Source organism: Arachis ipaensis, chromosome B10 (genome assembly GCF_059453495.1).
Source record: "Arachis ipaensis isolate K30076 ecotype BB chromosome B10, ASM5945349v1, whole genome shotgun sequence".
NCBI lineage: Eukaryota > Viridiplantae > Streptophyta > Magnoliopsida > Fabales > Fabaceae > Arachis > Arachis ipaensis.
This window is the reverse complement of record NC_142435.1, coordinates 123,456,828-123,480,593: the sequence shown is the minus strand read 5'-3', so window position 1 is coordinate 123,480,593 and position 23,766 is coordinate 123,456,828. Positions and strand designations below refer to the sequence as shown.

The 23,766-nt window shown below is 34.2% G+C and overlaps 3 protein-coding genes across 3 annotated transcripts; 2 read left to right on the top strand and 1 right to left on the bottom strand.

The window, feature by feature from the left end:
* The first annotated feature begins 4,405 nt into the window (after positions 1-4,405).
* LOC107620912 (phototropic-responsive NPH3 family protein NPY1-like) lies at positions 4,406-8,182 on the top strand. Its single transcript, XM_088492059.1, has 5 exons — positions 4,406-4,719; positions 4,872-4,939; positions 6,126-6,195; positions 6,290-7,468; positions 7,582-8,182. Exons 1-5 carry the CDS (start codon positions 4,612-4,614, stop codon positions 8,056-8,058), a joined length of 1,902 nt encoding a protein of 633 aa, XP_088348185.1. The 5' UTR covers positions 4,406-4,611; the 3' UTR covers positions 8,059-8,182.
* Positions 8,183-12,868: 4,686 nt separating this feature from the next.
* LOC107621651 (uncharacterized) lies at positions 12,869-15,411 on the top strand. The gene is made up of 7 exons (XM_016323680.3): positions 12,869-13,175; positions 13,288-13,492; positions 13,614-13,815; positions 13,974-14,167; positions 14,283-14,436; positions 14,571-14,735; positions 14,799-15,411. Exons 1-7 carry the CDS (start codon positions 12,968-12,970, stop codon positions 15,261-15,263), a joined length of 1,593 nt encoding a protein of 530 aa, XP_016179166.1. The 5' UTR covers positions 12,869-12,967; the 3' UTR covers positions 15,264-15,411.
* Positions 15,412-16,145: 734 nt separating this feature from the next.
* LOC107622808 (DNA-directed RNA polymerases IV and V subunit 2) lies at positions 16,146-22,250 on the bottom strand. Its single transcript, XM_016324848.3, has 7 exons — positions 21,487-22,250; positions 21,162-21,374; positions 20,114-21,003; positions 18,946-19,237; positions 17,577-18,512; positions 17,182-17,453; positions 16,146-16,866 (listed from the first exon to the last, which is right to left on the bottom strand). The coding sequence occupies exons 1-7, from the start codon at positions 21,964-21,966 to the stop codon at positions 16,365-16,367; spliced, it is 3,585 nt and encodes a 1,194-aa protein (XP_016180334.1). The 5' UTR covers positions 21,967-22,250; the 3' UTR covers positions 16,146-16,364.
* Between the last annotated feature and the right edge of the window lie 1,516 nt (positions 22,251-23,766).

Sequence of the window (23,766 nt, the reverse complement as noted above, 5' to 3'; positions counted from 1 at the left end):
TAGGAAGATTTGGCTATCGCAAAAGAATTATTTGAAGAAGATCTTGCAACGCTTCAACATGCAAGAATGTAAGCCAATTTCAACCCCACTTCCTATGAATTTTAAATTATCCTCAAGTATGTGCCCTAGTAGTGAAGCAGAGAGGATGGAAAGGTCTCGAGTACCGTATGTATCAGCAGTGGGAAGCCTTATGTATGCCATGATCTGTACAAGGCCACATATTGCTCAAGCAGTTGCGGTGGTAAGTCGATTTATGGCAGATCCGGGTAAAGAGCATGGAATGTTGTTAAGAGGATCTTGAGATACATCAAAGGGACCTCGAATGTTGCATTATGTTTTGGAGGATCAGAATTCATTGTCAATGGATATGTCGACTCAGACTTTGCAGGCGATCTTGATAAACGAAAATCTACTACATGCTATGTGTTTACACTTACAGGAGGAGCTGTAAGCTGTCTATCTAAATTACAGACTATTGTAGCTTTATCTACTACAGAAGTTGAATATATGGCAGCTACACAAGCATGCAAGGAAGCTATTTGGATCCAAAGGTTGATAGAAGAACTCGAGCACAAACAACAGAAGATTTCTGTGTATTGTGACAGTCAGAGTGCCTTGCACATTGCAGGGAATCCTGCCTTTCATTCAAGAACAAAACACATTGGAGTAAAATATCACTTTGTTCGAAAAGTAGTAGAAGAAGGAAGTGTTGATATGCAGAAGATTCACACTAAAGATAACCTAGCAGATGCCATGACAAAACCAATCAACACAGAAAAGTTTAAATGGTGTAGATCCTCATACGGCTTATGGAATACATGAGCAACATGAATTTTGAAAGTTTATCAAAATTAGCTTTAAGTGGGAGATTGTGAAAATTAGTAAAGCTAATTTTAGAAAATAAATAAATAAATAAATAATAACTAAATAAAATGAAAGGTAATAAACAATCCTAGTTTATAACCTTAGGATTTTAATGGTTGAAAAAGAGAAGAATTATATACCTCTAATTGATGGATGGTTCATATTGAAGAGACTTACCTATAAATTGAGTTTTTCTTTAATTCATTTCAATCAATTCATCCAGATAGAATAACATAATATTTCTTTGAGTAGTTTTCTCCTATATATGATAGAGAGAAGTGTGTTCTCCTTTTGTCAAGAGAAAGTGTTATTGTAGTCTCCTTGTGATAGAGAGAAGTTGTAATTCTCAAAGAAAGTTATTCAATTGTTTCCATATTTTATACAAATTTCTAATTTTTCATCTCTATATTTTGCTGTGTCATGTGTCTGGTACCTAACATGGTGGACCGTTTATGATTAACCACAATTTCATGCTCTTTCACCGTTATTGATTGGCAATGACGGTGAGAGGCTTAGTTGGATTGTAGTTGTGTTGATTGTGTGCTTTCAGTAAGTTGATTTCCATCATGCCGACCAAGTGATGTGTTAGTTCGGAGGACAACAAAACAAGGATTATATTTAAATAATTCAAAATTTGAATTTTACAATTAAAATTAACTTTTCTTTTTTAATCTATTGTTTACGTTGTTTAAAAAAAGTGTTGTTCTCCTATATCTTCTCTTAACGGATTGCTTCATTTGAACGTCAGACTTTAGGACAAGTTGTGGCTGACAGAACTTACAGATTAGTACGGATGGAGAGCCCGAATTGAGTGTGATCATCAGGAAAATGTCAGATCGACGATGGATATACAATCAGCAATAGAGTATTTCACTTGGTGGGTGGTCCTTGCCGCAGTAATTTCCTAAACCGTCTGGGCGTAATGTTGATACATGTTTTTCATGAGGGTTGTTTAGAAGATGCATTGAGACCAAAAGGCATAGAATCTATGCCCAACTTGTAACTTTACACTCCCATCTATATTTAGTCCTTTGGACTTTTGGGACTAAAAGGCATCAGATCAATCTTCATAGCATCAGATCAGCCTTCATAGCATCCCTCAGGCTACCGATATTGGTTCTTCGGATGTGCCTTGACTCCACCTCATAACTTGATATACTTGAACAAGAAGACGAAGATAGAACTACTGTCAATATCTGTCAACTTAATGTAAAGCTCCATCATTTGTTGCACTACAATCTTTCTATGACAATCCAAAATAGCATGGATGTGCTCGTCATCTTTTAGCCAAAATACTTTATATTGCACACTTCAACTGTGTCTAAAAAGATATTGATACACAACTTTTCTTATGTGTCTCCTTTCTAATAGTGCATATTCACCATAACTAAATTTATAAACTTAATCAACAATTGCAACAGCCAAATATGCATTATAATTGGAATTTTTTTTTTCAAAAGATACACCGTTATCGTTACGTCTAATTGTTGCATCTGAATAGATAACAACAACTATACTTTTAGTAACCATTTTGTGAGAAATTTAACATTTAGAAGTGAGAAATATGAGATATTTGTTACATATAGACAACATTCTTAAACATTATTGCTTCTATTTTTGCATATTTACATGTAAAATATAAAAATTATAAAAATTATATTTTATCAGTATAGGATGGCAAAAATATAAGTTCATTTTCGCGGTCAATATTGACAAAAATATAACCCATTTTTACATTTTTGCCATCAATATTGCAAAAATGTATATTTCATTTATGCGTATTTTTATTAATATTAATAGTGCAATTCGTGTATACTTTATTTTTGCAGTCTAAAACTAAAAAGATACAGAAGAAAGCACAAGTTTGTAAATTTCTATAATTTTTTATTTGAATAAATACATATATTTTTTATTTAAATAAAAACCTTAATTAATATTTGCTAAATTTTAGTCCAGATATATAATTTTTTGGATAATTTACTTATTTAATTTAGTTAAAAATTAATACTACTAAATTGTCCTAAAACCGAATGTACGATAATTTTGTCTTCTCACTATTAATATAAATAGTGACTTCTGTACTCATTTTAAAAGTTAAATATAAAACTTGAAATATTACTATAATGTATGTAGTAAAAAAGAGAGTAACTCGATGGTTATAATAAAGTTTTATGCTTTTAATATACAAAAGAAAAAAACTCATACATATAGTCATATACCGGGTTTTATGTCCAAAATCGTATGCAGCCCTCATACGGTTTATAGTTATATGACTGATTTTTGGTTCATAGTATATTTTATTTTATCTTACTCATGTTCTTAATATATTATATAATATATATTTAAAAATTATATATATAATAAAAAATAAATATTAAATTTATGATATATTTTTTTAAAAATTAAAATAATTATTAAATTATTATTTAAATTATTAATTTAGTACATTTATTTTTTTTTATAAATTTAACTTAAAATAAAAATAAATTTAAAAAATAAAATTCATATATGACAGTTTCATAAAGCACTAAGTGAATTTAGAAACTTTAAGTTAATTTCGTCGTTTCTCGAATTCTCTTCACTCAGAAATTGAGTTCTTTCTCTTTTTTTACGTTGTAATTTTATTTTATTAATATGTATAAAATATAAAATAATTAAATTTTATATTTGTTTAAAAAAATTTGATTTTTTTACTAATCGAATAGAATTAAAAACTTTAGAGTGCAAGTAAATTAGCATCGAGAGATTTTCAATTCAAGAATAGAATTAAGTTTTAAGAAAATTTTCAATTTACAGATAAGATTAGAATAAAATTCATACCTTATCATATTTTATTATACTTTATTTTGTATCATTTCAAATTTTTTTATTTAAATTATAAATACTTTTATTATTTTTATTTTATTTTATTTTTGTGTGTGTATTTCTATTCAATTCTTAGCAGAATTTAAAATTAATTTGTTGATTTAATATTAGCTGCTATAGCACAGCACAGGTCAATGATTTCCCTAATGTGGACCTAAACTTATCCGTCAATGCTGAATCTTGTAATAGGCTTTTGGCCCTAACATGCATCATTGGAGCTAAATAGCAATTGACAGTACCCACTTTTTGTTAGGTTTTTCCTAAAATAATTAGTTTATTCATAGTAATTAACATTAGTTTTTCCTCTATAGATACATTTACAATTGAAATTAAAAGTCTACTATACGTGGCATAATCTCGAGAGTAAGGAGAGCTATTTATGAAGAGAAATGCTAGAAAACCATCAAAATTTGTTATTTTTTGTCATTATTTAACTATCAATATTTAATAGTATGAGATAAAATATGTTGTTAGATTATGAGATTAAACAAATTAAATTAAAAGAATTGAGTTTGATAGTTAAATAATAGCTAAAAATAATAAATTTTGATGCTCTTGCATTTCTCATTTATGAAAAAGCAAAAGCAGAGTTAAATTGAAGGATGATGAATCGTGTGTAGGTGTGGTGGTCGCTCACTCTACAAAGTATAGGCCTGCAAAGGTTAGAGAGAGAGAAGCATCAATCCACTCATTATGGTCTGAGTCTGTGACCCCTGACCCCATTTTCTTCTGCACAACACAAACAGCATTCATAACATTACACCAAACACCAAACACTACACACCTCTCTTCTTTCTTTCTTTCTTTCTTTCTTTCTTGTTCTTCTTAATATTCCATTCCCAGCATTAGCATAACATCATTCATTGTTCAAACATGACATAAATGCATTCCACCTTCCTCGTCCACAAACCAACAACCACATTCAATTGGCAAATTGGCAATGCTACCCCAACACGCCACGCAACAATACTCCTTGTCTCCCCATTCTTGGTACCATTCTTCTCTCCCTGCATTGTTAGTTATTGCTGCCCAACTCTATATGTAGCTACCCTCTTGTGTTAACACCGCAAGGATTTTCTCTTTTTCATGCTATATTTATGTGATCATCTATCTCTTTACCTGCTTGCTTTCATATTCAAAAGAAAAATATGAAGTTTATGAAGTTGGGTTCCAAGCCTGATTCCCTTGAAGCTCGTGGACACTCTACCAGGTCATTCCTTTTCATTTTCCTTCTTCTTTATATTAAGTCATCCACATCCATGCATGCATTCTTCAATCTTCAGCGGTATCCCCACCATTAATTAGTTGAAAATGTTCAGTCTTTTCGTATTTGCATGCATTATTCAACAACAGTTGCTGCTGTAGTTTTAGATTCTTATACATTCATTTTTTAATAATGCTTTCAAAAAGTTCATACCCTTTATATTCCACTCTAGTTACTTAACTAATGTTAACAAGAGAGAGAGAGAGAGAGAGAGAGAGAGAGAGAGAGAGAGAGAGAGAGAGAGAGAGAGAGAGAGAGAGAGAGAGAGAGAGAGAGAGAGAGAGAGAGAGAGGTGGTCCACACCTGGATTCTTTTTTATTTTTTATTTTTAAATAAGATTGAATAATGAATACCCTTCATTTCCTTCTTCAATAGTTCAATCATAGTGGAGGCAGGGCCTTTTAAAACATGATGTTATTAATGTTAATTTGTATAAATACATTGATGAGATAAATAACATCTCACATATTAGTATACACTATACATATTCCATTATTTCTTCTTTAATCTTGAACAGTTGAGTTATTGTATATGGATTTATGATGTTATGGGGGTATAAAGGTAAGGGAATTTGTCCTAAGAGGGAAAGAGCATTTTTTGGTAACCTAGCTTATTGGCTTTTTCAGCCTGTTCTAAAGCATTATCGACAGTGAAATGTCATCTGTCACGCATGAGGTATGTGTGCAGATAAGAGACAAGTTTGTTAAAGTTGGTACTAATTTGGAACTGCATCCAACTTGTTATTATGCACTAATTTTAATGGTTTTGTTAAATAAATTAGTTCATTCATATGACAATTAGAAAAAGTAAAGTTTTAAGGGTGAGGTTTCAGACATTTCTCTGCCAGTAACATTAACATGTCCATAGAGATTCTTTTTCTTTTTTTTTTTCAGACATGTTATCAGGTTTTGGGGCCCTTGGAGTTATCTGAGTTCTGCCATTATGAAAATAATGTGTAATAACATACTGAACAGTTTATCTTTTTCCTAAGAAATTATTGGCTGAAGATGATTGACTTCGTGGCATAATTATTTAAGATCAATTTATCACAAATTAACATTACCCCTGCTAATGGTTAATTTAACAACATACCTTTGTTAGTTTCGCATGCTGATTTCAATTTCTCATGCAGATATGTATCATCTGAATTGGCCACTGATGTTACCATTAATGTTGGTGAAGTTAAGTTTTACCTTCATAAGGTAACATATTTCTTTAGGCATCTTAAGTTCTTAGCTCTCGTCCCTGTTATATCCACAAATCAATTGCTTGATAACTTTATTTTATGAGGTGCAGTTTCCTCTATTGTCGAAGAGCAAGCGATTACAGAAGTTGATGTCGAAAGCTAGTGAAGAGGATTCTGATGATATTTACTTAGATGATTTCCCAGGAGGACCTAAGGCCTTTGAAATATGTGCAAAATTCTGTTATGAAATGACGGTTACTCTTAATGCTTACAATGTTGTAGCTGCTCGCTGTGCGGCCGAATATCTTGAGATGACTGAGGATATTGATTTGGGGAACTTAGTTTTTAAAATTGAAGTGTTCCTTAACTCAGGAATCTTCTGTTGCTGGAAGGATTCTATAATTGTCCTCCAAACTTGTAATTCTTTTCTGCCATGGTCTGAGGATCTGAAGATCATTGAGAGATGCATAGGTTCCATAACTTCTAAAATTGCTGTTGATCCGGCGAGGGTGTTCTGGTCCTACACTTATAACAGGAAATTAACAGAGAGAAAAAAACTTGTTGAGCACAAGATGATGTTTCTAGATCACATTGAATCTGTTCCTAAGGATTGGTGGGTTGAAGATATATGTGAACTGGACATTGATCTTTACAAAAGAGTAATGATTTGTGTGAAATCAAATGGAAGAACCGATAGCATTGTGATTGCCGAGGCACTAAAAGTCTATGCAATGAGATGGTTACCTGATTCCATTGATGCATTGACTTCGGAAGAGCATGCATCAAGGAACAAGTCTCTGGTAGAAACAGTTATCTGTTTATTGCCATGTGATAATGGCATTGGTTGCTCTTGTAGTTTTTTACTGAAGCTTTTGAAATTCGCCATATTAGTTGGAGCAAATGAGTCAGCAAGAGAAGAACTGATGAAGAAAATTAGCCCGAAATTGCATGAAGCTTGTGTCAAGGATTTGCTGATTCCAGCAAAGTCTCCTCAGATAACAACTTATGATGTTGATTTGGTACAAGGCCTTTTGAATCAATACTTGATTCACGAACAGGGAAGATGCAATATGGAGGTTATTGAGGAGAAAGATAATGGAAAAGATCTTTATATTTCGAGTGATAAATCCATATTGAACATTGGAAAGTTGGTCGACGGTTACCTCGGAGAAATTGCCCATGAGCCTAATCTCGGTCTCTCTAGTTTCGTCGATCTGTCGCAATCAGTTCCTGATTGTGCTAGGCCAAGTCACGATGGTCTATACAGAGCTATTGACATTTATTTGAAGGTAGGCTTATTTTGTTTGTTTGTGTCTTTTATAAAACTATACTATTGGTGCTGCTGTATTATCTTTTTATGAAACTTTTTAGTCTCTAACTTGTTGAACCTTGTTGTCTTCAGAAGCATCCGGATTTGACAAAAGCAGAAAGGAAGAAGCTATGTAGACTCATGGATGTGAAGAAACTGACGGCGAATGCTTCAATGCATGCTGCGCAGAATGACAGGCTTCCTCTTCGAGTGATAGTGCAGGTTCTGTTTTTTGAGCAGGTTAGAGCCACTGCCAGAATTCAAGCAATACATAACAATTCACATGATCCTTTGCGGCTTGGAGGAGGTGAGAAGAGAGGGATTAATAGATGCCAGTCCCTCAAGGTGCCGATGAAAGAGGAAGGCAAGCTGAGCAAGAAGAACAGCAAAAACAGCCGAAGCGGCATGCAGTTGCTGCGGTCTGGGTCAAGGAGAATCATTGATAAGTTATGGATTGTGGGAAAAGGACAGCAAGAGAATAATAGGAGCTCTGAGACTTCAGGGAGTTTAGAGAATAATAGCCCAACTATGTCATCTGCTTTGAGACACCAGAGGCATTCTATCTCTTAGCAAGTTAATGGAGATTTATTAAGTTCTTAGTATAGAGGTAGGATTTCATATTATATTTGCACTTTAGGATCTTCCGAATGTTCATTAGGATAGAATAGTGATCTCTAGGTTTAGTATTTTAACTATTTACTATCGTCTATCACCTTCTGTATAGAATCACTATCCTTAATTGAAGCATGTGATTTATAAAGCTTTGTACTTTTTGTTTCACATCAAAAAAAGGGTAATTCACTTTTTAAATTAAAAAAAAAAAAAAAAGTAAACTACCATTTTAAGTTGAAAACGCTGACTTATCTACTCATAAAAGAAGAAAATTACCATTTGTACCCATGAAATATGGATTCCGCACAACAAAATTATCCAAACACTAACAAATCACCTAAAATTCCTAAATTACCTTTATCTTCACCACCACTTTTCTAATCTCAAATTCCACCACTACTCAATTCTTCTTCACCATCATTACCATTGTCACCACCACCGTCATCACCACCTCTACTACTCCTGGACCGGTTCCCAACCTTCATCTATAAGCTCAAAACTTTACCCCATCATGAAACACCCAGTTCAGCCAACTTAAGCACATGCCAGAGTTTGAATACACAAAACCCAGAGACCAGAGTTAGAATTCACAGCCTCAATTGGTGTAACAATGGTAGAGATATCCAATTTTCCATTAAACCCAGAGCCCGCAGAAGAAGAAACTCTGCAATCTCAGATGCAGAAATCTATTCCCAACCCTAAAACCGTACGAACAACCAAACCCGACTTCAAGTGCCTCATCCTCAACCTTACAGTTCTCTTTTCATTCATTCTAGGTTTTTCCGTTCCTATGAAAATCTATCGAAAACTACGGCGCTCCACTCCCCTTCGACCGAATCGAATTCTTCTCCTTGCAACTGGGGTCCAATCCCTTACTTCCCCTGCTGATTTCGAGCCATATTCGTCGGCGTCAAGACTTGATCGGATCCTGGCGGCGAACATGGGAGCAAACAGCAAAGCGGCAGAGAGAATCCCAGCGCGGCTGAGAGGGCAGCTTGTGTGGAAACGAAGCCAAGCATCGATGCAATCAACATGGAAGGTTTGTGAGCAAAGTGGCAAGGTTCGAACATAACCATCTTCTTCGAATTCGAAGCAGCAAATGGCACCGTCGCGACATGAAGATGAACGGCAAGAAATGTCGTTGAGTTCGCTGGTGTATAGGGTAGCATAAAAGGAGAAAGGGATGGTTTTGATGGTGATAACGTTAGTGGTGGTGGTGGTTGGAGATGAGTGGCGGTGAGGGAGGATTTGGGTGAGAATGGTATTGTGGAGTAAAAAGAGAAGTTAGAATTAGGTTATATTAGAGGGTATTTTAGGGATTTCAAATAATTTTTTAGGATTCGAGTAGTTTTGTTAGCAAAAGTCCATCTTTCATGGGTAGAAACGGTAGTTTTGCTTATTCGTGGGTAGATTTATCAGCATTCTAAATTTTTATGGGTAGAAATAATAGTTTATTCTAAAAAAAATAACTCATTTATCTGTGTCTTCATTTGACAATATTCCTCTATGAAAAAATTTATTTTATTTTATATTGGCCAACAGTTACAGATATTAGTCCAATATATTTACTCCAACAATTTAATAATATATTTTTAATTAATATTTTTAAATATTATTAATTAATTATTAAAAAAATAATAGATTCTGTTAATCCTCTAACATTATCTTTTAACTATATGTTCTATATAGCTTGCTACAAGCTTTTTCTAATTAATCAATAAATCAAAGCCATGCTTTTTATTTTACCTATTTTTTAAACAGCATGCTATATGCATGGTCAATATTTGGCCATCAATAATTTGCATCTATGTTTATAAAAATTATTCTTCATATACAAACGTTTTTCCAATACAAATCATATAAGTTATTTATATTACGCGTTTTTACGTTTTTTTTCCATGTCACTTCTTCTTCTTCTTCTTAATTTTTCTCTCGTTATCGTCATCATCAACACCACATCTTCCTCCTCTTTCTCTTCCTCCTTTTTTCATTAGAATTTCTTCTCCTCTTTTCTTTTTTTCTTTCTCCTCCATCATCAGTTATCTCGTTGTTAAAGATAATAAATAATTCAGGTTCAGATTGTCAATTGAACCAGAACGAAATTGATTATTGTTTTGAATCCAATCAAGTGGCTGAGGTGTGGTTCAATTCAGAAGAAAAAATATAGCATTAGAGGAAATATTTTTCTGTATTCGCAGCAAATTTGGGTGTAGTATGAAAATATTTGGGTGTAACACGAAGATATTTGGGTGTATTTTTATTCTGATAAATTCTGCAAATTCAAAACTCTTCCTCTCCCTCCTCTTCATCTTCTACTGCTTCTTCTTTTTTTTTTATCATCATCACCATCTTCTTCTTTTTTTCTTATTCATCTTTTACTTTTTATTTTACCTTCTCAAGTTTCTTAACGAAGATATTTGGGTGTATTTTTATTCTGATAAGTTCTGCATAATTCAAAACGCTTCCTCTTCCTCCTCCTCATCTTCTACTGCTTCTTTCTCATTTTCTTATTTCGTTTTCTTATAATTTTTCTTGGGAAAAAAAATCAAACAAAGAAGAAAAAATAATACTGTTGCAAAATCAATAGAAAGAGGAGGAAAAAAATGCAACAACAACAACAGTAATAAAAAAAACAACGATGAAGATGAAACACGTGAAGAAAAAAGAGGAGAAACGTAAAGAAGAATGAGAAGAAGAAGGAAGAGGAAGAGGAAGAAGAGAAGGGAACGCGAAAAAGAGGAAGCGTCTTCCATAATGGTGAGTGAGAGCGCGTTTTGGAAACGGTTGAGTGACGCGTGTGTTATCACGCTCCAGTGGGTGAATGTAGTTTTTGTTAGATTTGGTCCAACTTGTAAGACTTGTAAGCCAAAAAGACTTGTATGTGTAGCATAGCTCCATTTATAAAAATTTGTATACATAAAATTTATTTATTTGTATGGATTAAATATTAGCCAAAATTACTAAAAATTTATAGCTCTCAAGACTTTCTGTTTTTTAAATTCTTCATAAATTGAAGTAATAACATGGAATTTTTTTAAGAAAAGAGCTTATACTTGCTGCGATTTTTGTGTATATAAAGCAAGACATATAATTGAGGCTGGGTTTGGTAAAGCTTTTTGAAGAGGTGCTTGTGCTTTTTAAAAGCACAAGTACTTCATTTTGCGTTTGGTAAATTAAAAAGTCCAAGTGCTTGTGCTTGCGGTTTTTAAAAGTTAGGGGTGTTTTTGAAAGCACCTAAGAGGGAGCTTTTTAAAGTTGGCTTGTGCTTATCAAAATTAAAAAAAAAATCTAATATAATAAATATTCAAAATTATCATTATTAATTATTAACACAAGATTTCATTTATTTTCCCACACATATTTTCCGCTATTATATTGCCATTGAAATAGTCATATATTTCTAATTTCTCAACCTAACATTCATAAATTCTAACACAATCTTCATATATTTTTTATTTTTTATTTTTCAATCTAATCTTCACAATTTCAACACAAATACATCTCTATCATGTATTAGGCATGAACTTCTATATATTTATATTATTTTGTGCGTTATTTTTGTATTTTTTAGTAGATGTTTATTTTTCTCTGTTCTTTAAAACGTGAAGGAGACCTGATTTATGAAAACCAATTATAAAATTTTCGTACACCAACTTCATGAACATTAGTCAAAATTATAATAACAACATATATATACATATGTAAATATAGATATATAATTTTACTTGAGATATGTGTCCCAGTTTCTGTGATTTGTAAAAGTGAGTCAATATATAGTAATGGACGTATCAGTACTAACATTGGATTACATACAAGTTTTATTATTGACTAATGATAACTCTGTTTATATTTTTGGTGACTAACTCTATTTATATTAATATAGAGAGTAAATCAAATAAATATTTAAATTATTGGTCTCTAAAATTTGAAAAAAAAAATTATTCTTCGTTATAAATATGTTTATTATAATTTTTTTAATTTTTAAAAATTATTTTACCAAACACAATTGCAGTGCTTGTGCTTATTAAAAGCTGTTTTTAACGTGATTTTACCAAACGCAAGTGCTGCGGCTTTTAAAAAGCTGTCTTTTAAAAGACAGCTTTCATAAGCTACTTTCAAAAAGTAAAAGTTTTACCAAACCAGGCCTGAATAATGTTGAATCCGATCATAGAGTTAGTTATTTTTTTTCTTGTTAAAAAAAAGTAAATTACCCAATTCAAAGTGGTCTTCTTGTCCATAGAAAAATAAATAAGTAACCAAAGAGTAAAAGACTTAAATTGATTCCTAAAAAATTTAGACAAAATATTTTAATTCTTAATAAATTTTTATTATTTTAAAATTTTTTGAGACGAATTGAGCCCCTTATAAAGATTTTGATTTATCTTATAATAATTTTTTGATACATAATTTAAAAATTTTATTAAAAACAGCGGCCGAAGAGATAAGAATAATCTTTATAATTTGAATAATAAAAATTTGTTAAAAATCAAAATATCCAATCTAAAATTTGTTAAGACCAATTTAGTATTTACTTATAATTGAAAATAAATAAAAGCCTTAATGATTGCATTTTTTGGAGCTAGTGTGCAGATTGTATCTGAGCCGATACATATGGATCTTCCAAGTGTAGCGTACAACTGGGCATAACATGTATCCCGCAATCACCAATTAATGCATTACCGAATATTCCAACAAGATTCTCTTCTGTTTTATTCCTTAACAAGAGTTAAGTTTTAAGAAGGAAGAAAAACTGTTAGAATTTCGTAGCTTAACTTTGACTCCATCGAAAGTCAAATGTGACAGCTAGTATTCTTGTGTTGCATATCGTTGGTTCCATTGTTGTGCTTTTACTTAAACATTATGTGAGATGGAGCAATTTTTCTCATATCACTATGCAATGATGATCAAACGCAGTATCATGATTGGTTTCTTCCACTTTGTGTTTTATATGTTTATATTGAGCAACCTTGCTCATTCATCGTCATCGTCCACTCCAAACTGTAAAGCATGGCTGGTCCAATCCATCCCCACAAATATGCCTCACCTCTTCCATGTCCCTGGTGTCCTCTCTACCGGTATATTAACTCTCATTATATTTTGGCATTCACAGTTTTTGTATAGAAAATTTAAGAAAAAAATATCAATAATTTTTCTCTAATTATGTTATCATGTTTGAGTAATTGGTAGGGGATGTGCTAAGTTGGATGGCTGGAAACTCCACCAGGAGGCTTGACATAACTGCTCAGTACTGGGAGCTGCTTGCTTCTCCGGATGATCCTCGCTCCGGCGATTATGGTTACTCTGAGCAACAGATGCAAGAGTTTGGTGCTCAAGAAGGTGCTGCACTCTATCAAGCGCTGGAGGATGCTGCAGACCGCAATGTTAGCATCAGGTGCATTTCGAATACTATGCTGTTACATACCATGCTCAAGTATTAGTCTTGTTTTTTAATGCCTTTGAATGTTATTTGTGCAATGTTGAATTAACCAAATTTGAAATGGATATTGATGTAGGTTACTGTCACATTCTGGAGTCTATCCAACATTTACCTTAGAGCCATCAAAACTTGCTGCCGGAAGGCCAAACGTCGAGAATGTGACCCTGCTTCTTAAGGATTGGTGGGGTTCAGGCATTGTCCATGCCAAAGTTTGGATATCTGATAGTAGAGATGTGTACATTGGATCTGCAAACAATGACTGGAAATCTCTTACACAGGTAAATTCAATAACTCATGGCTGTTTTGTCTTTAAATTTATAATATGTCAATAGGCAATTAATTTTTTTATTGTTACCATCTTCCTCTCTTCATCTTAGAGACTGTTATCTATTGAAATTCTGCATTTTTCTAATTGCTTATTACATGGTGGCTCTAGGTCAAGGAAGTAGGAATTTATTTTGCTGGTTGTCCAAGAATAGCTAACAAGGTTGAGATATATTTCGACAGTTTGTGGAAACTTGCATCTCTTAATTCTTCAGATTACACAAAAACAGTGTTTGATCAAACGTGGCAAGTTGAAAGAAAGGTTCCCTGTTGGTCACATTTCATTGATCCTAAAGAGAGGTGCAAGTAAGTCAGGAACTCATATTATGAAATAAAGCTTACTGAGAAAATGGCTGCTTAATTATGATTCAGTCTTACTCTTGAACTTTCAAAACAACTGTTTCCAATTATGTCGTCACAGGTCGCCTCTCCCTCGTTATGTAGAGACCCCTCGTGTTACAGGATATCCTATTCTGTCTGATCCTCACATATTTGAAGTTTCAATTCAAACATCTTGGAGTAACAATTCAACAATGCTACCCCAAGTCAGCTATCTCTCCTTTGCTCCTCCAGAGGTAAATAAAGATTATTTTCAAACAATTTTACCATGTGCATCGCTGAATCTAAGCATAAGAACTCAGGCTCTTTCTCAATGAATCTTAGTTGCCACTTCGAGATGCAAACTTAACATCTTACCATGCTACTGCAGCTATTGTTCGGCAAGTATCAGGCTGATGAGCAAGCATGGATTGAAACAATTAAATCTGTTGGAGCGAAGGAGACAGTTAGAATCAGTACCATGGATTGGCTTGGTCAATCAGAATTTATGGACCCAACAATTTTCTGGCCATCATTATCCACAGCAATATCAGAGGTAACTTCAAATCATTGTTTCTTTTGTTGCTTTCTTTCTTATCAATGACAATTCATCAAACAGGTTGTTTTCTCCAAGCATGCAACAGTGAAGTTATTGGTGGCATATTGGGCACACAACATCAATAACACAGATCAATACCTGAAAGCACTTCTCTACACCAACAATCTCTGCTCCTCTTTAAAGTACAATAATTGTTCTGGCAAAGTTGAGATCAAATATTATGTGGTTCCAGGTTTCAACATGACAGGGCCTGCAATTAAGGGTGGATCAAGAACAGGAAATATATACCCTGACTTTACAAGAGTGAATCATGGAAAATATGCAGTTAGTGATATAAGGGCTCACATAGGAACTAGCAATCTTGTGTGGGATTACTTTTATACTACAGCTGGTGTCAGCTTTGGGACATACAACACTGCCATTGTTTCTCAGCTCAAGGAAATCTTTGATGCTGATTGGAACTCACCCTATGCTGTGCCTGTTCCAGTTCAACAACTGGAGAAAGGCCATACTCGATCAATCTAAAAAACAATGAATTTGTTCATCTTTGCAGACTGTCGTTCCATGTGGCTGAGAAAAAAAAAAGGAAACTTTTTTCTTTTTTTAAGTGACTGCAGTTTGCAAAGAAAAGGATAAGAATAATAACTGTCATTTAGCGAAATTGCCTTTCTCCTTTGCTAATCCATGTGAAGGTTAAATCCAAAATAGTGCATTAATTTGTTAGAATAGAGCTTCCAATTACTAATGCAAATGCAAAGATCTGACGGTTCAAACTTCACAGGAGTTGCTACTGGTTTGCCAAAGGATTGTGAAGAGATGTGCTACATATTGATTTATTGGAAATGATAAGACAAGGGGGAACAATTTTATAGAAGACCAACAGTAGACCAAATTTTATAACACCAGGGATTCCCCAATTGCTTCTCACTCTAACGAAGAATTTTCTTTTCTCCTCTCCTTTACTGGTCATCCAAGGAAGAAAAAACCACAAAATTCCATTAGGCTGTGTTTGTTTATTGTCTTTCAAATACATGGACAAAGACACAAATACACAGAGACATATACACAAAGATACACAAATTTTTTATTGTGTTTGATGATATTGAATAAGACACACCAGTATAAACTAAATATCAATTTTACCCATATATTATCACCAATGGAATAAGGACAAGAGTAAATTACTAAGGATAAAAAAGTAAATATTTGTCTCATCAATGTGTCTCCATGTCTCATCTGTTTTGAAGGACACCAAATACATGTATTTTATGTATGTTTGTGTGTCACCGTGTCCTTCAAAAATCCGTGTCTCAGCAAACAAACGATGGACGTATATCACTAGTATCTTAGTCCCATCAAGCAAACGCAGCATTAAGGATAAAGTTCCAAAAATAAGAAAAAGCTGTAGAAGGCGTTCAAATTAAACTTCAGTAATTCATGTGAATAATTAATTAACTGCATTCAGGCAATAATCCTGGGACCAAGTTGATATCTACACCGAGTTCACAAAAAATTAAATTTCAGTAGTTCATGGGATAGTTAATTTGCATTCAAGCAATAATCCAGGATCCAAGTTGATATCTACACCAAGTTCACATGAAGTTAATATGGCAGTAAAATGGTTCTCTAGCAGAAATGGGTTTCAAATTTGAGATTTATGCCCATGCTAAAAAGCTCTTGGCACAACAATTTGGCTCCATATGGGACATTGACCATCACAATGTCATCCGCAGATTCACATATGCGGCAGTATGGACCCCTTATCTTGCGGCCACCAGATACTGGCCGCAATATCACATTAGCTACATTTTTGCATTTACTACAGATGTGTATCTGAGAGGAGTCACTGAGCGTAAAGAGGCGTTCATACAGGTTGGCTGATGCGCCGTGAGCTATGAGGCAGTCTCGCTCCATTTCACCAAATTTGATACCTCCGAACCGCTTCCTATCCGCTACAGGTTGTCGTGTCAGTGGATGAACGGGACCTGTATTCCTGAATTTTACTTTGTCCTCAGACATGTGGTGTAGACGCTGGTAGAATGTTGGTCCCATAAATATTAGTGAACGGACCATCTCACCAGTTCTCCCATTTAGTACTCTCTCATATCCACATCTTGAAAACCCATTTCTGCAATAGCAACATGAGTCGGGCTTAGTAAAAGATATAAAAACAGAACACATGACAGCTTAAACATTAACTACAGAGAAGTGATTCCAAACTTCAGCAAGAGCCACAAACAAAGGGATGTGGCCATCTACAGGCCACGAGACATGGGCAAACAAAAAATAACACTTGCATCATACAGTAATAGCAATTAGAAAGAGTAGTTCAAATTTCAAAAACAAGTTCTTCTGGAGAATTGCCCAAATAACATAGGACACATGTACCCCCTAACAATATTCGAAGCATTGAAGTAGCATAATCATCGTAATCAAACCGTACCTGTGGAGCTCATCCATGATGTCATCAACAGAGGGTGTGGAGAACGGGGTAGCATGCCTCAAAGAACCACCAAGAGCAATGCCCTTCCCCAAAGCAGCCTCAAGGAGTTGTCCTGGTGTTTGTCGTGAGGGGAATGCGTGTGGATTAATGACAATATCGGGAACCACACCATGTCTTGTGAAAGCGAAATTTTCCTGAGACTCCAGAAATCCCAAGACACCCTTTTGACCATGCATGCTTGAAAACTTGTCTCCAAGAACGGGAGTTCGAACCTGCAACATTAAATAACAGCTTTTTCCAATTAACAAAAATTCAATGCAACTATCATGAAAGTTAGCTTCAGATAAGCAGCATAAAGCATTAACAATTCATAAAATTTGGGTTTTACCAGTTACCTGTCTCAATGAAACCACAGCGAAATTCTTCCCTTCGTCATTTGAGGACAGCACAACCTTCTGAACATACCCTCTTTCGGTGTGTTTTAACTTTATGCTATGGTCTGCTCCAGATTCGGCACAACGACCAATAATAATATCACCACTTTGCAAATTTGCACTGACGTATGGAAATCCATCTTCGTCAAGGCTATCAACACGGCCAATTTTACTTTGTATCTTCCCAAAATTCACATTATCCTTCCGCTTCTCCTTAGATTCAGTATTATCAATTTCGGACTTGTAACTCCTTATATGCTCAGATCTGAACATACCACGCTGCAAAGAAGCACGGTTCATCACCAATGAATCCTCTTGATTGTATCCCATATGCACATTAACAGCCACAATTGCAACTTGCCCATTATAGAATTCAGCCTTTGGAAGTTTACTATTACCCAGTGGATACCATTTCTTACCAAGACAATCAGAAGTCATGGTACGGAAGAGGGGCTTCTGGGGATAGTACAACTGGTGTGACAAGGTGTCCACTCTGATGTTGGGGTTTGTGGTAGCAAACCCAATGGCCTGCGAGGAGTGCTTCTGGGCCTGGTAGAGTACCCTCCTTGCATGGTCATGATTGGCAAACGGTATCAGTGAACAGCTTAAACCCAGTAAAAATGACATGTCAAGTTCACAGTGGGTGTATTTGTCGCCATCTCTCCCAAACAAATATCTGATACCCCATGCAGTACGGCAGTCTTCCTCTTCTTCGGGCCCAATAAGTTCGATCACTCCATTCTCCAAAAGGGATTTGAAAGAAGAATGCTCCCATTTAGTTCCTTTTGATTCTTTTATCTTGTGAAGGTTTTCAACTACCAAAAGTGGACGTAGAATCCTTCCTGCATCAGTGTTTATGCGCACTTCTTTTAGAGATTTGTCCAATTTGATCTCCATCTGCAATGGAAAATAGTTACGACTACATTCAATGTTTAATAATAATAATAATGAAAACCACACAAATATATGCAGACATTCTATACTCTTACTCTGTATAATTAAGCAAAAAGAGGGGATATTAAAGTAACTATACAAGGCTTAAAATGAAAGCAATATTCCAAGTTACTCTAAACATCCAGTAACCACAGATAATGTCACCAAAGCAATAAACTTCCCAATAGAAACCAAGTTTCCAAATGAATATTTCACAACTATACTTGACATGTGAATGGCTGAATGCATCATCCAATTTTTAGGTTTAAGTGTGTTGTTAACCTATTAAAAGTATCTGCCTTGAGTTAATTTGAAATTGAATGCTTGTTCCATAAAATATCTAAAAAGATGGCTATTGTAAAAATAAGCCAACTTAGAACGAGAATTAAAAGTGTACCTGATGAGGTAATTGATTTCTACGCCTTTTACTTCTGAGATCTGTAACAAATGCACTGGAATTTGTGCACACACCAACCCAATCCCCATTTAGGAAGATCTTATCCTTGTCGCCCAAGTCAGTAGAAGTGTCATCAAGTAACTCTTCCATACCAGAGTCAAGCAACTCAGACAATATGATTTCAGTTATGTTGGTGCTTACCAGTCCAGTAACAGCCAAATTTTTCACCAGGCCACAGTTTTCACCATCTGGGGTAGAGAGGAGGCAGACCTTCCCCCAGTGAGAAGGATGCCTGTAACAAGAAACTTTGATCAGTATAACTGAAAATGGAAAACACTTTTTCCATGGATAAAACAACCCAAAGTTTCAAATTTAAAAAATGAATAAATGCCATATTTAACATGAAAAAAAAAAGTTAAAAACATATCTTCACAGGAAAACACAAACTAACATATTTGAACATTCAACTTCAACCAGTATATTAGAGAACTTATCCATAAAATTATGCACATAAATCCCTTTGGATGGAGGGAAAGTAAGCAGTTGAAGATAATGGTACAAAACCAGACAGCCATTAAATCCGGAAGCTGATGGTCTTACTGATAACCAAAAGATGGCCCAAATAGAAAGATTCAACCACAAAATTAAAGCACTCAAAAGTCCATCATGGTATGCACATCAGTCCCTTGGGTAAAGGGAAGGTAAACAGTTAAAATTATCAGTACAAACCCACACAACCAATATATCGCAGTAAAGTACAGGACGCTGATAGTCTTGGTAATAAGCAAAGATGACCTATATATATATATATTAACGTTTACATATCTCCTCTAAAACAAGGTACTTTACAGATACTGATATGCAACGAAATGGAAGAAACCCAAACATTCACAATAAAACTCAAATAGAGTCTGGACTATGCATGGAGCACAAACAAATCTAGTTGACAGCTGAACAAAACCTAATTTTCTTCCTTGTTAAGTCTTAACATACAATTTTGTTTTCTTGCATTAACCACTCACAACATAAATGCCAAAAGACAGAAAACGAATGAACCAACAGTCAGCTAGGCTTAAAATTTCCATCTAGACACAACTTATTCACTGCATGACTGCAAAAGGAGAGGGGAAAAAAAGAATTATAATACACAGAGCTTAAAGTAACTTACGGGTATCTAGCATCACCAACTTTTCCAGTGTACTGAACCTGCTGCCTTGTCCTTCTCAACTCAGCCATAGTTTGTAAAGGGTTGGTTCGCCCAACAGTTGCAACCACCCCAGAAATCCTTTCCAATCTCTTGTAAGGATGAGACCACGCTCCAGTGGAGAATGCTCTTTGGAGACCATTTGTAATTATCGAAGCATCAAGATAGCCTTCAATTGGGCGGACTTCACGGTCTGCATAGAGGTCTCTCTGCAATGCCTTTGACATTCGCTTCCGAGCATGTGCAATGTGCACTTTCAGCTCACGCTCTAAAAGCTCCCCAGCCAACTCAAGCCTCTTATTTCGAAAATCATCCCGGTTATCACACCTTCTGCGGCCAGTATAAGCCATTAAGAGACCTTTCACCATATATGCAAGGAATCGTGCCTTTTTCTTCAAGCCTCCCATGTTGGGAAAAATATACATTCTCAAGCAGTCTTCAACAGGTTCAGGAGGTGGAAACTGGACACCTTTAATACCCTTCTCTATGTAATTCACTGCATTCTTCCGTTCACGGAAATCGGAATAATTCTTACTCTCATCAGCATCGCGGATAGAGGCCAAAAGGATATTTTCGACTCTGGCATCATCATAACCAAAATCAATGAGCTTTACCACCTCCCTGTCAGATGAGACTCCAAGAGCAAAAAACAGCACCCAAATGGGGATTTCAATGCCCAGGAAGTATACAGTTAGGACCTTCTCTCCACTATCAATTCCTTCAACACTTGAACTTCCCACCAGCTTAACGATCAATCTATGCCTCTTCACTTGAGACTTGTACCCGATTGACCACCATGGATTATCTATGATCCAGAGCCTTCTCAAATAGATATGCTCCTGTGCAATAAAAGTCTGCAACATTTTTTTCCACAAAACGAATTAGAACAGTAACAAAGAAATACACAATGAGAAATACAAGAAATGCCTAAAACATAAAACAAAAGCATACACACACAACTCAAATTCTCAAAGCAAAACTAAACTGCAAGTTAATGACAAGTTAAGCTAACCTTCTCAGCACCCTTGACCAGGAAGTACCCTCCATGATCAAACTCACAATCGCCTTTCTCAACCCCTTTCATCCAGCACAGATCAGACTTGACCATAATAGGCAGTCTTCCAATGATGATTTCTCTGCTCTCTTCCTTCAGAGTCTTTTGTTCAAGGTACTGTTCTTGCCCGGTCTTAAATTTGTCACTCCTCACCATCTGTGGCACATACACCTGCCAACCACAACAAACAACACAGACACAAAACGTATCAATAGCAAATCAATCAGCTTCACATATCACAAATTTCAAAGAATCGAAAGTTACTGAGCTAAGCGGTGTTCACCTGAACTTGAATCTCGACTTTAATCTGTGAAGAGTATGTCATCCTCTGAAGGCGTGCATGTCTTGGAAGCATCTTGAAATCTCCATGCCCTTCGCCAGCATAGAACTTGGGTCGGTCGAGCGTCACCTTCCCAAACTTAACGGCGGCGTGACGGTAAAAATCATTTTCGTCGCGTTTCTTCGAAGGATCATAACCAGGCTCCACAATGAGATCACCAAAGGAATCGAAGGCGCTCTGAACACCGGTGGCGATAAACTGGTTGAAGGAATTGATCTGGTGGCTAATGAGGCCGTACTCCGCGAAGAAGAGCTCGGCAGCTTTCTTGCAGAAGTTCTTGAGTGGCTCTCGGCCTAAGCCCCTGAGTACGCCGTTTGAGGGGAAATCGTCGTCGTCGAAGTTTTCGTCGGAGTCAATGTCCATTGCATCGTGCTTACCCTTGTCGTAGAGCTTGACGTCTTTGCTGGAACCAATGTGACCCATGGATGATGATTATCGAAGCTGATTTTGGCGAAATAAAAGGGTTCGAAATACTAGGGTTTGAGGTTTACTGTGTTAGGGTTTTAGCTCAGAGCTACTACACACTCTGAAGAAGAAGAAGAGGAAGAAAGATGAAGAAACAGTGAATGAGACTGTGTTACTATGAGTGAGAGTGTAAGCTCGGTTCTCTTTGGGAAGGGTATAAATGGCAAAGCAGTGCTTCATATTTGCAGTAGTTTGCTTTGTTCACATTAGAATTTTAGAAAGGCTAAGAAGTCGAACCGGTCATTGAATGTTATTGGTTCATTTACAATTTAACTGAAATAATCGAATTATTATAAAATAATATATAAATATAAATATATTTTTATATAATATTAATTAAAATAGTATAATCTCATGTAAATATATAAATAGATTATACTAGCAAAATTAAATAAATAAATTATTTAAAAAAATTAGATCAATTAACAATAACAACACTGGTTATTATAATTTAATTATTCTATTGGTTCTTATAAATTTAACTAAATTTTTAATTAGGTCTTTATATTTTTTTTCTTTCATTTAAATTTTTACACTACTTTTAATTTTATAATTAAGTCATTCTTAATATAAAAAATAATAGAGTTAACTGAATATTTTTTCACAAATTAAAGATATTCATAATTAAAAACATAATTAGATCTTTGACTACATATATTTAAAAAAAATATTTTGTTAATTTTAATATTTTTTATATGAAAAAGATCTAATTATAAAATTAAAAGTAATGTAGAGACCAATTAAAAATATATATATAAAAACTAGGAGAACCAATAGAAAAATTAAACTTTTAGTAAATTTACAACATTAACAACAAGCTAAAACCAAAAACGTGTAATAATAATAATTAATTAACCACCAAACATTTAAATTAACACAATAATAATTTTTTTAAAAAATATTAGAAAACTATTTGAATTTATTATTTTTGACAATTAATATTTATTCAATTTTACGCGAATCACCCAAAATAAAAAACGTGATGTGAATCACTCTAATCACATCTCTATGCAGATCGAATGAGTTAGACTAGATTTAGCTATCTATATAAATCGAAACCTGGTTCGATTTATACATATTTGCATGTTATCCTAGTGAATCTAATCAGACAGTTTCGATTTATGCATTCATGCTATCCTAGTAAATCTAAATAAATCTAAACAGAGTGATTAGATTTACTAGGACAACATGCATGCATAAATCGAAACAGGTGATTAGATTTATCATTTACATAGAGAGTTAAATCTACTCTAATCCATTCGATTTACATAGAGAGGTGATTATGGATATTCATGTAACGTTTTTTAATAACTATAATTTTTTATTCATTTGATAATTTAAATTATTATCAATAACTATACACTACTCACATACCGTTTCTACCTTCTTCGATTCTCCATATTTATGGTTGCACTAAATTTTTGTATTCATTTTTTTTTTTTTTTGTTTTAGTTAAGTTTAAAATTTTAAAAATTATTTTAGATTAATAGCATACACGAACAAAAAATTACTAATTTCTAAAAAAATCGATGTGATTTAAAATTGTTCATTTGAAACTAACACATTATTTTTATAAAAACCAACACATTTAAATAGTATTCAAAAAGAATAAAAAATTATAAAAAAAATTAAAAATTTTGATAAATTTTATATGAACATATATAATTAAAAATTCAAATGTGTTGGTTTATAGAAATATAATGAGCTGGTTTTAAATGAACAGTTTTAAATCACTATTTTTACGTAAATTTATCTATT

Bases quoted from the DNA above. Each gene is read 5' to 3' on its own strand.
- LOC107620912 (XM_088492059.1), top strand. From the start codon at position 4,612: ATGCATTCCACCTTCCTCGTCCACAAACCAACAACCACATTCAATTGG. The intron at 4,720-4,871 runs GTACCATTCTTC...CATATTCAAAAG, and splicing joins TCCTTGTCTCCCCATTCTTG to AAAAATATGAAGTTTATGAA. The intron at 7,469-7,581 runs GTAGGCTTATTT...TGTTGTCTTCAG, and splicing joins CTATTGACATTTATTTGAAG to AAGCATCCGGATTTGACAAA.
- LOC107621651 (XM_016323680.3), top strand. From the start codon at position 12,968: ATGGAGCAATTTTTCTCATATCACTATGCAATGATGATCAAACGCAGT. The intron at 13,816-13,973 runs GTAAATTCAATA...TGGTGGCTCTAG, and splicing joins ACTGGAAATCTCTTACACAG to GTCAAGGAAGTAGGAATTTA. The intron at 14,736-14,798 runs GTAACTTCAAAT...TTCATCAAACAG, and splicing joins TATCCACAGCAATATCAGAG to GTTGTTTTCTCCAAGCATGC.
- LOC107622808 (XM_016324848.3), bottom strand. From the start codon at position 21,966: ATGGGTCACATTGGTTCCAGCAAAGACGTCAAGCTCTACGACAAGGGT. The intron at 21,375-21,486 runs GTGAACACCGCT...TGTGGTTGGCAG, and splicing joins AAGTCGAGATTCAAGTTCAG to GTGTATGTGCCACAGATGGT. The intron at 16,867-17,181 runs GTACGGTTTGAT...TTGCTATTGCAG, and splicing joins ATCATGGATGAGCTCCACAG to AAATGGGTTTTCAAGATGTG.